Source organism: Gossypium hirsutum, chromosome A10 (genome assembly GCF_007990345.1).
Source record: "Gossypium hirsutum isolate 1008001.06 chromosome A10, Gossypium_hirsutum_v2.1, whole genome shotgun sequence".
In the NCBI taxonomy this organism is placed as follows: domain Eukaryota; kingdom Viridiplantae; phylum Streptophyta; class Magnoliopsida; order Malvales; family Malvaceae; genus Gossypium; species Gossypium hirsutum.
In genome coordinates this window covers 116,082,511-116,097,005 of record NC_053433.1, presented here as the reverse complement: position 1 = coordinate 116,097,005, position 14,495 = coordinate 116,082,511, and the positions used below count along the sequence as shown (strand labels likewise).

Sequence of the window (14,495 nt, the reverse complement as noted above, 5' to 3'; positions counted from 1 at the left end):
TCTTCACCAAGACTGAATATGCGAGAACCCAGAAAGGGCCTCAAAAGATTACTTTGATGTTGTGTTCACAAATCCGTTGACAACTTACATTTTCACCAAATATCAGTTAAAACACTTGTTTAAAGCAAGCATTCAGCAAAACAAATTGAAGCTCTTACAGTTCAGGTGCTCCTCCTTATATGGAAGCTCCAATTCAGCAGTAGCACAAATAACCAATCTTTCTAATGAATCTAGATGTCATTGAAGGAAAATGCAGCAAGTCTTGAGATACCAGATGACACCAATGATGGAAACTAAACAATGAAGCTGAATCGAGTCCACCACTGGTCCTATGAATTAAAAAAACCAACCAATAACAAGTCAACTGTCAATAAGAATTAAGTAAGAATTTTAATATCTGAGTTTTGGTACTCACCCAAATCCCATATGGATATTTTATCAACTCCAAAGCAGAATCATTTTGCTACTGTGTTGAAATCTCTAGTTTCCGTTCAATTTTCCTCCAAATTAATTAATATATATGGAGAATTTCCTTCTTGGAAATATATGCTATATCTACAAACAACAGGGGAATGAAGATGAGAAAAATAATAATAAGCAACTATCACAAACTATTGAACAAATTTCCAATTTTATGTTCATAAATTATGCTTTTAATATTTACAATATGGAACTACAAGGATTCAGTATGGCAAAGCACCTTCTAAAAGACAAGTAATTTATAAAGCAGAGCAAGTTAGATTCATTCTGGTTGGTTTTGATTAATTAAAGCACTCTGTCACTAATTTATAAGTTGAAATTTACTATTAACAATTGTGGAAAACAAAAGTATGACAATATGAAAAATGAAATGAAAATATGGAAAAATGTCTGATAATATAAAAAAAATGAGATGAAAATGAAACCCCTACCTATGCATTTGGATGACATAATTGAGAAGTTGAAACTCCTCAAAAGCAGAGCCAAAGATGGAAAGAAATACAAACTATTTCAATCTTTTAAGTCCTCCATCCCCTTCTTCACCATCATGGCTAAAGCTTCTTTTGTTCCCAGCAACTCTCTTTTCAGTAGCATCTTTATCACTCTTTGCATCCACGTAAAATACATGAACACCACATCTCTCCACCTTGATATACTTTTCTCCTCCATCATTGTCTTCATCGAAATGGAAATTTTTGATGTAGAATTCAAATGTTGCCTCCTCATAATTCTTGTCTTCTATAACCATGTCAATGCTAGATAATATAAACACGTGATAATCCATGTACTTAACTGGCTCATAAAAACTGCGGAAAGATATCTCACTTCTGAAATTTTCACAACCACCTCCACCATTGCCACCACCGGCGGCTGTAAGTTGGTACTCACAAATACATTCACTTAATTGAAATTCAAGGCTGTGAGTGAGATCAGCCACAAGGGAGATAGCAAAAACCAAAAATCTGCTGCCACTACCCCCATTTGGGGCTATCTTCAAACTTAAGGAAGAATTCATGCTCTGACACTTGAACTTATTTGCTGAAATTTTGTTTCCTGGGAAACAACAAATCAAACTTTGAGCTCTGTCAGGGTTGTATTGCCAATCATCTCTCGCTACCCATTTCTTAGCTAGGGATCCAATTTTGAGCATGGCATTTGCCTCAATGTTATTAGTTGAGTCTTGATTCAAGTTGAAGCAATTACGGAATCGCATCAAAAAGTTATGATTTTTGCAAAACTCATCATCTAAAGAATCACACTGAATTAAATTTTGATCTGCAAAGGATACTTTTTCTAATGATGTGCAGTCATTTACACTCAAGACTTCCAGATATGGTGGCAGCTCTGAGAGTAATTCGACCTTTGGGCAACCACTAAGATCCAGATAATGAAGAGATTCCAACTTGATCGATACATTTTTGACCACTGAGCCACTCATATTTAAGTGCTGAAGATTACATAGAGAGTCAAAAGGCAACGACACTTCTTCAATTTGAGTGCCAGATAAGTTTAATTCCATTAAACTTTCTGGGATTTCTGGAAATTCGACCATTGGGCAACCACTAAGATTCAGTTTACGAAGGGATTCCAACTTGATCGATACATTTTTGACTGCTGAGCCACTCATATTTAAAAGCTGAAGATTACATAGAGATTCGAAAGGCAACGATACTTTTTCAATTTGAGTGCCAGATAAGTTTAATTTTATTAAGCTTCCTGGGATTTCTGGAAATTTGACCATTGGGCAACCACTAAGATTCAGTTTACGAAGGGATTCCAACTTGATCGATACATTTTTGACCGCTGAGCCACTCATTTTTAAGTGCTGAAGATTACATAGGGGGTCGAAAGGCAACGACACTTCTTCAATTGGGCAACCGCTAAGATCCAATTTACGAAGGAATTCCAACTTTAAAATATTGATCGATACTTTTTTCACCTTTGACTTCCCTAACCACAAAGTTTCAAGTTTGTGGAGATCCCTAATTGAATCAGACACTTCTTCAATTTTGGTTTCTGATAAATCTAAAGAACAAAAGGGACGTGGAACTTGAGGAAACTTCTTGAGACTATAACATCCGTTAAGGCGAAGACTATACTGATGAAGAGATGCCAAATGATTGAGGCAAGGAAGTTCAACCAAACTTTTACAATTAGAGCAACCAAGGAATTCAAGGTTGATGGTTCTTGAAAGATTAGGTATCTTTCTTAAATTCACGCACCCATCAAAGTAAATTTTCCTTAAATGAACAAGGTCCTATACAGAAAAATAATTGTATTACTTTTAAGCATCAACTACTTACTTTAGGCGGTAAAATATGAAAAGGAAATAAATAATTATAATACTATAAAAAATAAAAATTTATATTTGATGTATCGAGTGTGAAAATATCACTCATCTAAAAAAATAAATTCTTTTATATATATACATTTAAAAACCTTTAAATAAAATGTTATCATATGAATATTTGATACATCAAACTATAAATCGTTTTTTTCCAAAAAAAAGTATGAAAACACATACCAAACGATCATCTTCGTTCCAAAGTTCAACCAAACTTTTACAGTAAGAGCAATCAAGGAATTCAAGGTTGATGGCTCTTGAAAGATTACATATCTTCCTTATATTATTGCATTCTAAAACGTAAATTTCCCTTAAATTAATAAGCTCCTGTATAGAAACAATATTTGTATTGTTTTTAAGCATCAACTACTTACTTTAAACAGTAAAAAATGAAAAAAGAAATAAATAATTATAAGACTAAGAAAAATAAAAATTCATATTTGATGTTATTGAGTGTAAAAGTTAACCCACAATTAATAGATCAAATTATGCCACTAATTATATAAAATAAATAGAATCTTTCATGTTTATGTTTTAAAAACTTTAAAAATTTCTTAAATGAAAAGAAGTAAGAAAACACACGTACTATATGATCATCTTCATTCCAAAGTTCAACCAAACTTTCACAGCCAATGCAACGAAGGAGCTCAAGGTTGATGGCTCCTGAAAGATTATGGATCTTCTTTAAATTCTTACAATATGAAACGTCAATTTCCCTTAAATTAGTAATGTTCTGTGCAAAAGAAAAATATATAAAAATAATTATATCACTTTTAAGAATCATCTACTTACTTTAGGCAGTAAAAAATGAAAAGAAAATAAATAATTAAGAAGATTATCATTACTTTAGAGCATCATTTACTTGTATTAAGACTATCAAAATAAAAATTTATATTTGATGTATTGGGTGTATTAATTCACCTACCATTAATTGATTAATTGATGTTGCCTCTTTTAAAAAATAAAATAATTTTTTTATAAAAAAATTAATAAAAATATGTTATCATATAATTAAATATTATATTAATTATAAATTATTTTTCTTAAAAAATTCTTGGATGAAAAAAATATAAAAATACATATACCTGAAGACCTTTGTTCTAAAGTTGTTCCATGTTTCCAGTTGGTAATTCCAACATAATAAGGTTCTTTGGATTGGGCTTTAAGAATAAAAACTTGATGTATTGGGCTTGAAAATTCACCCACAATTAATAAATAAAATGATGTCACTTATTCAAATAAAATAAAATAAAATATTTCAGATTTATTTTTTAAAAACTTTAAATAATATATCAAATTTTAAATTCTCTTTTTTCTTAAAAAAACTTCTTAAATGAAGAAAGTATGAAAGTATATACCATATCATCATCTTCATTCCAAAGTTGATCCATGTTGCCATGTAATAATTTCAACACGACAAGATTCTTTGGATTAAAATTGGATAAAGATTTGAAAGAGTAAACATCCCAACGGAGAAACCTTAGCTCATCAGGAAGAAATATACTATCTAACTTGATTTGCATATAGCTTCTTAAGCCATAACATTTTCTCAGGAAAGCTGATGTTGATATATCTAAGCTTATGCATCTTCTCAAAAGCAGTAGCACAAAACTGTAGACTATCAACCTCAGTCATGTCTACCTTTATTCCTTTAATTAGGTCAGTCCCCTGATAATAAGAAAATATTTATCATGAATTAACATAAAGAAATTTATAGAAATTCCATGAAATCATTCATAAAAAAGTTAATTATATTAGGAAAGACTTTAAACTAACTTGGCATACCTTTTTATTAGAGGAATTTTTAGATGCGCAATGTTGTTACTGTTTTATTTTTTTAAAAGTAATGCATTATATATTTAACTAACTCAATAAACCTTTAGCAAATTCCATGTTGACTGTTGTATCATAAGACATTTGGTCATTATGTTTATGGGAAGTAATAAATATTTTATTTTTTGAAATAATAATCAAAAAGGATAATGTTTTGTACACCACAACATCTATTAAACCATATATGAAAGAATAAAAAGAATATAAATACAATTAACACTTGCTTTATCATATCTGATCACTTCTTCCACATCTTTACAATTCCATAATCTACTGCGCTTTCCAGGGCATTCAGATTCTTGCATAACAATGTCTTTACCCATCTCTTCAAGCATATCATGCATAGAAATAGATTCATATTTGACCTCAAGTAGGCACTTGTCGACCAACTTACTTATTCCACATCTTGCACCTTTATAATAATTACTTAGAACTTTTTCTACATAATTCAAGTGTTGCCCTTTAAAGATGCATGCTACGTCAAGAAATATATCCTTCTCTTCCTTATCCAGCCCATCTAAGCTACTCTTAAAAATATGTGAAAATTTTATTTCTCCACATTGCTTTAGTTTAGTCACCTCGCTCTTCCACTCTTTTATAGACTTTGTGTATAATTTCAAACCCAGAACTTTAAGAGCAAGTGGATTACCTTGGGCATATTCTACAAACTTGAATGATAGATATTTGAAATCAACTGGGACATTCAACAATTGAAATGCATATGTAGAAAAAAGTTGAAAAGAGTCGTTCATATTTAACTTCTTTACCTCATGTATGTGGTTTGCTCCTCCATTCCTAAGTACTTGTATATCTCTAGATGTTACAATGATTTTACTTCCAGGACCAAAATATTTAACACCCATGAAATTTATTTGGTCTGGGTCACTAACATCATCAAAGACAAGTAGTATTTTTTTATTATTCAGCCTCTCTTGGTAAGGGTGTCCTATGGAAGGGGTATTGTTTAATAGTTTGGAAAGAAGTTCATTTCGTAAAGATTCATTCCCCTGTTTTTTTATTTTCTCACTAATGTTTTGAAGAAACAAACGACTTTCAAACTTTGGAGAGACTTCCTTATATACAGCATCAGCAAGGGTAGTTTTGCCTATACCACTCATTCCCCAAAGTCCTATTACATGGATGCCCGCTTGCTCAATTAACACCAAAAGCTTCTTTTTTTGATCATCTATTCCCACCAATTCTTCAGAGACACTTCTACAATTGCTCTTCAACTTTTTTAAAACATATTCGACGACATCTTTAATGTACTCAGTTTCAAATCTAGAAAAAAAAATCAACAGTCAAAAGAAAGATATATATAGATATATATAAGTCAAATATAAGAAGAGAATATATATATATTGTTACCCATCGGATTTGCCTCCTTCTATATGCCACCCTTTTGATGCTCCGATTTCAGCGAAGGCGGCTTTCCATCGCTTCACGTCTTCAATTGGTCTCTTTGATTCATGCTCTTCGAAGGATGTCTTAAAAGTCCCACCAATATTTCGCACATCAGAAGGATCAACATGGTAAAAGATGGGAAGAACAATATGTTTGTCAGTCGGCTTGCGCTTGCGATCCATGATGTCAGAAAGTTCAGCTAAGCATGATTTTGAAGAAGGATAGTATTGGAACCCACCCATTGTTTGAAAAGTCAAAAAGGGTGGGCACCGAAAGTAGAAAGTAAAATTGGTTGGCAAGTTGGGTTAAAAGTTGGCATGGGATAATTGCAATTTTGGTCCCTAATTGTATAGGGACATTGCAAGTTGATCCTTGAACCTCAACTATAAATAGGCCTAACCATTTCTTACTTTCTTCATCCCACACTTGCCATTCTCTACTTAAGGCAATTGTTCTCTCTCCCTATTTGTAAACTTTCACTTGTATTTTGGAGTGAAATATATTTGGTAGTGCCCGAGGACGTAGGCAAAATTTGCTGAACCTCGTTAAAATTCTAGTGTTCTTTATTTTTGTTCTGCATATTTTGCAAGTGTCATTGTAGTGATTTATTATGCTATTAAATTACGATAGAGGGATATTCTGGCTAGGAAAGATCTGGTATGTAAGCGATCCTCGTGATCCACCTCTCTTTCCTGGGAATTGAACTTAGTGTGATTTTTCAGTACAATAATTTTACTCTTTCACACGCTTCCGCGCAAAAATTGGTACCAGAGCCAGGTTCGTACTTGGGGAATACGACCGTTTACAGTACTATTCACGTATACGACACTATTCACGTATACAGTACTATTCACGTATACGGCACTATTCACGTATACGGTACTATTCACGTATACAGTAGTTGGGATTGAGGAGAAAAATGGCAGTAGCATCGTCATCAGCAAGGACTACTGTGACAAATGCAAAATTTGAAGTAGAGAAATTTGACGGTACCAATAATTTTGGTATGTGGCAGTGTGAGATCCTGGATGTCTTATGTCAGCAAGAGCTGGATATAGCCCTTGAAGAAAAACCTGACAAGATGGATGACAAGGAGTGGGCCAAGATCAATAGACAGGCGTGTGGTACAATCCGCCTATGTTTGGCCAAAGAGCAGAAGTACTCCGTCATGAGGGAGACATCAGCGAAGAAGCTGTGGGATACTTTGGAAGAAAAGTTTCTAACGAAAAGTCTTGAAAATAGGCTTTATATGAAAAAGAAACTTTTTCGGTTCACGTATGCACCCGGTATGTCGATGAATGACCATGTGAACTCATTCAATAAAATTTTAGCAGACTTGCTAAATTTGGATGAGAAATTTGAAGATGAAGACAAGGCATTATTGTTGTTGAATTCCCTTCCTGATGAATATGATCATCTTACCACCACATTGCTTCATGGGAAAGATTCAATCACATTTGATGCAGTCTGTAGTGCGTTGTATAGATCTGAGACTCGAAAGAAAGATAAAAGAGATCACAGAGATACAACTGCAGAAGTCTTAACAGTAAGAGGTCGTTCACACAGTAGCAAACCTGGTAGAAGGGGTAAGTCCAAAGGGAGACCCGCCAAAGATGAATGTGCCTTTTGTCGTGAGAAAGGGCATTGGAAAAAGAATTGTCCTAAGTTACAAAAGGGCAAGTCTATTTCTAATGCATGTGTAGCGGAGCATGATGAGGAGTCAGACTTTAGCTTGGTTGGCATGGCAATGGCATGTCAAACGGATGAGTGGATATTGGATTCGGGATGTACTTACCATATGTGTCCTAATAAGGACTGGTTTTCTAGTCTTGAAGAACTAGAAGGTGGAGTTGTTTTTATGGGCAATGATAGTGCCTGTAAGACAATGGGTGTAGGTACAATCAAATTGAAGAACCATGACGGCTCAATCCAAGTTCTAACAGATGTTCGCTATGTACCCAGCTTGAAGAAAAATCTCATCTCATTAGGGGCCCTAGAATCTAAAGGGCTCACAATCACTTTGAGAGATGGATTACTAAAGGTAGTAGCTGGGGTATTAACGGTGATGAAAGGCACTAGAAGAAATAACTTGTACTATTTAAATGGAAGTACAGTTATTGGATCAACATCAACAGCTTCTGTGAAAGATGCAGATTCAGAGGCTACCAGGTTATGGCATAGGCGATTGGGACATGCTGGTGAAAAAGCTTTGCAGACTTTGGCGAAGCAAGGCTTGTTGAAAGGTGCAAATTCTTGCAAATTGGAATTCTGTGAACATTGTGTTCTGGGCAAGCAGACGAGGGTAAAATTTGGTTCAGCAATTCACAATACGAAAGGAATTCTGGACTATGTTCACAGTGATGTGTGGGGACCTACCAAAGTGGCTTCTTTGGGAGGTATGCACTATTTTGTCACTTTTCTTGATGATTATTCAAGAAAAGTATGGGTGTATCTAATGAAAAGAAAAAATGAAGTTTTGGATGCATTTCTGAAGTGGAAGAAGATGGTGGAGACTCAGACAGGTCGAAAGGTCAAACGACTTCGATCAGATAATGGTACTGAGTACAAAAATGATCCATTTCTACAAGTATGTCAAGATGAGGGCATTGTGCGACACTTCACTGTTCGAGATACACCACAGCAGAATGGGGTGGCAGAACGCATGAATCGGACTATACTGGAGAAAGTTCGATGTATGTTGTCCAATGCTAGATTGGGCAAGGAATTTTGGGCTGAGGCAGTTACATATGCGTGCCATCTAATTAACCGATTGCCATCAGCTGCAATAAATGGAAAAACTCCTATGGAGATGTGGACTAGTAAACCTGCTACTGATTATGATTCTTTACATGTTTTTGGTTCCACTGCATATTATCATGTAAAAGAATCTAAGTTAGACCCAAGAGCAAAGAAAGCATTATTCATGGGTATAACTGGTGGTGTAAAAGGATACCGTCTCTGGTGTCCTGATACAAGGAAGATTGTTTTCAGTAGAGATGTAACTTTTGATGAATCAACCATGATGAAGAACGAGGATTCACAAAAGGATGACAAAACCAGTAGTACTTTGCAGCAGGTGGAGTTTGAAAAGGTTAATGATGACCCAGCTAATATTGAAAGAACAAATGATGAAGAAGTTTCGACCCAAGAACTTCTACAGCAACAAGATTCAATTGCATATAGGAGGCCAAGAAGAGAGATTCGTAAGCCTGCTCGCTTTGACGATATGGTGGCCTATGCACTTCCAATTGCAGATGATGATGTTCCTTCCACTTACACAGAAGCAATAAGTAACTCTGATGGTGTAAAGTGGAAGCAAGCTATGAATGAAGAAATGCAGTCTCTTCATAAAAATAGGACTTGGGAGTTGGTGAGACTGCCCAAGGGAAAGAAGGCAATTGGATGCAAATGGGTATATGCAAAGAAGGAAGGATTTCCTGGTAAAAATGAAATTCGATACAAGGCTAGATTGGTAGCAAAGGGTTACGCTCAGAAAGAAGGAATAGACTACAATGAAGTGTTTTCTCCAGTTGTGAAGCATTCGTCTATTCGAATTTTGCTAGCCTTGGTTGCGCAATACGATCTTGAACTAGTTCAGCTTGATGTGAAGACAGCATTTTTACACGGTGATTTGGAAGAGGAAATCTATATGACTCAGCCTGATGGATTCAATGTTGCTGATAAAGAAAATTGGGTTTGCAAACTGACAAAGTCGCTTTATGGATTGAAACAATCTCCAAGGCAGTGGTACAAGCGATTTGATCAGTTCATGAAAGGGCAAAGGTACACAAGAAGTAAATTTGATCATTGCGTATATTTTCAGAAGCTACAAGAAGGAACTTTCATATACTTGCTCTTATATGTTGATGATATGCTGATAGCATCTAAGAGCAAAGTTGAGATTGAGAGATTGAAGACTCAACTCAATCTCGAGTTTGAGATGAAAGATCTAGGTGAAGCTAAGAAGATTCTTGGCATGGAAATATGTAGAGATAGAGCTCATGGCAGAGTTAGCTTGTCTCAGAAGCAGTATTTGAAGAAAGTACTACAGCAGTTTGGCATGAACGGGCAGACCAAACCTGTAAGTACCCCGTTGGCTTCTCATTTCAAGCTTTCTGCACAACTATCTCCTTCGACGAATACGGAACGAGAATACATGTTGCAAGTTCCGTATTCTAATGCAGTGGGTAGCTTGATGTATGCAATGGTGTGTACAAGACCCGACATTTCACAGGCAGTTAGTATAGTGAGCAGGTATATGCATAATCCTGGAAAAGGACATTGGCAAGCTGTGAAATGGATTCTACGGTATATTCAGAAGACCGTGGATGTTGGATTACTGTTCAAGCAGGATAATACACTTGGTAAAGGTGTTATTGGGTACGTTGATTCTGACTATGCCGGTGATTTGGACAAGCGAAGATCAACCACCGGTTATGTGTTTACACTTGCTGGAGGACCAATAAGTTGGAAGTCTACACTACAGTCTACAGTTGCATTGTCAACCACAGAAGCCGAGTACATGGCTGTAACAGAGGCTGTAAAGGAGGCTATTTGGTTACAAGGTATGGCTAAAACCTTGGGGTTGGTTCAGGAGCATATTAACGTGTATTGTGATAGTCAAAGTGCTATTCATTTAGCAAAGAATCAAGTCTATCATGCACGTACAAAACATATCGACGTACGATTCCATTTTGTGCGGGAAATTATTGAAGAGGGGAAAATTTGTCTTCAGAAGATCAAGACTGCAAATAATCCCGCAGATATGATGACCAAGGTGGTAACAGCAACCAAGTTCGAACATTGTTTGAACTTGATTAATATCCTGCAAGTTTAACAGTTGAAGAAGGCACTATCAAGTATTGTTGTCAAAGGCAGAAAGAATTGTGTGAAGATAAGATTATCCTAATCAAATCTTCAAGGTGGAGATTATTGGAACCCACCCATTGTTTGAAAAGTCAAAAAGGGTGGGCACCGAAAGTAGAAAGTAAAATTGGTTGGCAAGTTGGGTTAAAAGTTGGCATGGGATAATTGCAATTTTGGTCCCTAATTGTATAGGGACATTGCAAGTTGATCCTTGAACCTCAACTATAAATAGGCCTAACCATTTCTTACTTTCTTCATCCCACACTTGCCATTCTCTACTTAAGGCAATTGTTCTCTCTCCCTATTTGTAAACTTTCACTTGTATTTTGGAGTGAAATATATTTGGTAGTGCCCGAGGACGTAGGCAAAATTTGCTGAACCTCGTTAAAATTCTAGTGTTCTTTATTTTTGTTCTGCATATTTTGCAAGTGTCATTGTAGTGATTTATTGTGCTATTAAATTACGATAGAGGGATATTCTGGCTAGGAAAGATCTGGTATGTAAGCGATCCTCGTGATCCACCTCTCTTTCCTGGGAATTGAACTTAGTGTGATTTTTCAGTACAATAATTTTACTCTTTCACACACTTCCGCGCAAAAGATAGTCTTTAGATAAAACGAGGATTGAGAGATCTGAGGCTGCAATTGCTTGTGAAAGTTGCTCCCCTTTCTCTAGTTTTTCTTCATCGAAGATGACATTCAGTCCCTTGTCTTTCAAAGCTTGGAGTAGATGAACGGTAAAGTCAAGGCGCGTGTCTTCACCTCTGAAGCTTAAGAAAACTTGATGCTTCATTTGACGAGAAGAAGATGAAGAAGACGCCATGAAGGTGTATGGATTGTGAGATTGAGGAAAAAGAGAACAAAATAAACCGAGGGAGCTTTGCTTTTGCTTCTATCTTGTTAATGGTAAGAAGAAAAAGTGAGTCAATTAAATGGGAATGAGATTGAAAGGGTGAAGCATAGCCAATTGTATGAGTGAAGAATGTGCGTGTGGACCTTAGAAACCACACCACCAATCAAACTCTATCTCTCCAAAAGCCTTTAACACTGCTGCCTACCATCAAAAACTCGAACCAAATAAAATTAATTATGCTGCTTGCTCTGCTCTTTTTTTTTTTAGAAGTTTGAAAATTTTTTAATCAAAATGGCTTTTTATAATTAAAATTTATTTTAATTTATGAAACTTTGATTTGTAGTCAAGTAACTCAGCTCTTGTGTATGTATGTGATGCTATTTTTGTCTTAAAGATTATTATCAACAAGAAAAATTGTTCCAATGATGCTGGTGGGTGTTAATTTCCAAGTCAAGGTCCAAGTCAAGGTTTTCCAATGGGAAAAAATTGTTAAGTAAATAAATTTCTATACGAAAAAATATTTTGTCACCATTCTTGAATTTCTTTTGGGTTATGATGAATTTTTTTTATAAATTTCCTAAAAAAAATATTGACTTCTACACACTTTGTGATTTGGGTCAATTTGAACTGAAATTTCATATAATTTTCTTTAAGAATAAGATTCACTTTTTAGACAATTTTAAGTGATTTGAACTTAAATTTCCCACAACTTTATAATTTTCACTCTTTTCCCGTAAATGAAAAGTCTTTGGAATGAAGGGTTTTGTGTTTCTATTTTCCTAGGTAAAATAATGATAGATTTTCCAATTTAGTCCTTTATTTTGAGCACAAGTAAGGTGAGTTTCGGGTAAAAAGACCTCTTCAGTTTCTTTCAATTTTAGAATTGAATAAATTGGTCACTCTAAAAAAAATTAAAGTAATTTAATCGTTATTAATTTTGAAAGTGAGTAATTAAGGGCAATTAATCACGATGTTAACGTCTTTTATCAATTGTACGTAATTTTGATTTGTATAACAATAAATTTAGCCTTCAATGTTTCCATTTTTTTGTCAATTTGGTATTGGTTCTAAAAAAATCAATAAATTTAGTATCAACATTTATACAAATGTTGTGGGCTAAATTTGTTAAATCAAGACAAAATTGTAAAATTTGAGAGATAAATTTGTTATTATACTAATCAAAATTATGTACATTTGATGGACATCATTAATGTTGTGATTAATTTATCTTAATTACCCACTTTCGAAATTGATGGAAATTAAATTGTTCTAAATTTTTTAAGAGAGATCAATTTACTAAATATCAACATTGAGAGAGATTGAATAGATCTTTTACCAACAAATATGCTTGTCTACATTTATTTTAAACATATAATCGAATCAATTTTCTAATTAAACACTGATTCACCTAAACTGCTTAGCAATTAGGGGTGAGCAAAATTCGATTCGACTCGAAAAAATCGAAGAAAAAAATTAAATTTTAAATTATTCGAATCGAGTTAAATGAGTTAATCAGTTTAATCAAGTCAACTCAATTTTTTTTTGAATTTCGAGTTTAATTCAAGTTGAGTTTTCGAATTCAAATAACACAAATAATTCGAATACCCAAAAATTTAAGCTGAATGATGTCCACCACAGATCCTATGAATCAAAACCAACCAATAACAAGTCAATTTCCAAAAAGAATTCAAGTATGAATCTTAATATCTCTTCACTACAATGCTCAAACAACATGAGAGGCAGTAACATGCAAAGAAATTTCAGCCCAAACGGATATGATAATCAAAATCCAAGATAAGAAAATATCAACTCCAATGCCTCTACCATGAAACTAACTCAATCTAGCTTGAGAATGAAAACTGTCAAAGGTTGCCTCCAGCTCCATGTGTTCATCTCACAAGTTTTGAGATCTGTTGCAAAGTTTGGATTTATATGATCCCATTGATAAATATGGGAAAAAAAAGATTTAAGGATAATGAAAATCATCATATGAACCTAAAATCATAATAATAAGTCAAAGTCAAAGGTAACTTACTTCTCCACCAAGACTGAATTGCCAGAACCTAGAAATGGCGTCAAAAGATTACTCTGCATTTGTGTAGACAAACCTGTTGACAACTTGCATTGTCACCAAATATCAGTTAAAACACTTGTATAAAGCAAGCATTCAGTAAAACAAATTAAAGCTCTTACAGCTCAGGTGTTCCTCCTTGTATGGCTAAAGCTCCAATTCAGCAGTGGCATTCTCAAAGACCTGTCATTTCCTCGTCTTACATCAACACAAAAGCAAAGGATATAAGAAAAACCTATCTCACAAATAACCAATCTTTCTAATGAAAGAAAATTCAGAAGTATTGAGATACCAGATGACACCAATGCTGGAAACTAAACAATGAAGCTGAATCGAGTCCACCATTGGTCCTATGAATTAAAAAAAAAACAACCAATAACAAGTCAACTGTCAAAACGAATTAAGTATGAATTTTAATATCTGAGTTTTGGTACCCACCCAAATCCCATATGGATATTTTATCAACTCCAAAGCAGAATCATTTTGCTACTTTGTTGAAATCTCTAGTTTCCGTTCAATTTTCCTCCAAATTAATTAATATATATGGAGAATTTCGTTCTTGGAAATATATGCTATATCTACAAACAACAAGGGAATGAAGATGAGAAAAATAATAATAAGCAACTACCACAAACTATTGAACAA

The 14,495-nt window shown here is 34.4% G+C and overlaps 2 protein-coding genes across 2 annotated transcripts; both read right to left on the bottom strand.

The window, feature by feature from the left end:
- Positions 1-260: 260 nt before the first annotated feature.
- On the bottom strand, positions 261-1,519 carry LOC121207834 (uncharacterized). Its single transcript, XM_041078238.1, has 2 exons — positions 912-1,519; positions 261-329 (listed from the first exon to the last, which is right to left on the bottom strand). The coding sequence occupies exon 1, from the start codon at positions 1,493-1,495 to the stop codon at positions 986-988; it is 510 nt and encodes a 169-aa protein (XP_040934172.1). The 5' UTR covers positions 1,496-1,519; the 3' UTR covers positions 261-329; positions 912-985.
- A 3,240-nt stretch (positions 1,520-4,759) lies between these two features.
- LOC121207833 (disease resistance protein RUN1) lies at positions 4,760-11,935 on the bottom strand. The gene is made up of 3 exons (XM_041078237.1): positions 11,528-11,935; positions 6,026-6,282; positions 4,760-5,938 (listed from the first exon to the last, which is right to left on the bottom strand). Exons 1-3 carry the CDS (start codon positions 11,747-11,749, stop codon positions 4,831-4,833), a joined length of 1,587 nt encoding a protein of 528 aa, XP_040934171.1. The 5' UTR covers positions 11,750-11,935; the 3' UTR covers positions 4,760-4,830.
- Between the last annotated feature and the right edge of the window lie 2,560 nt (positions 11,936-14,495).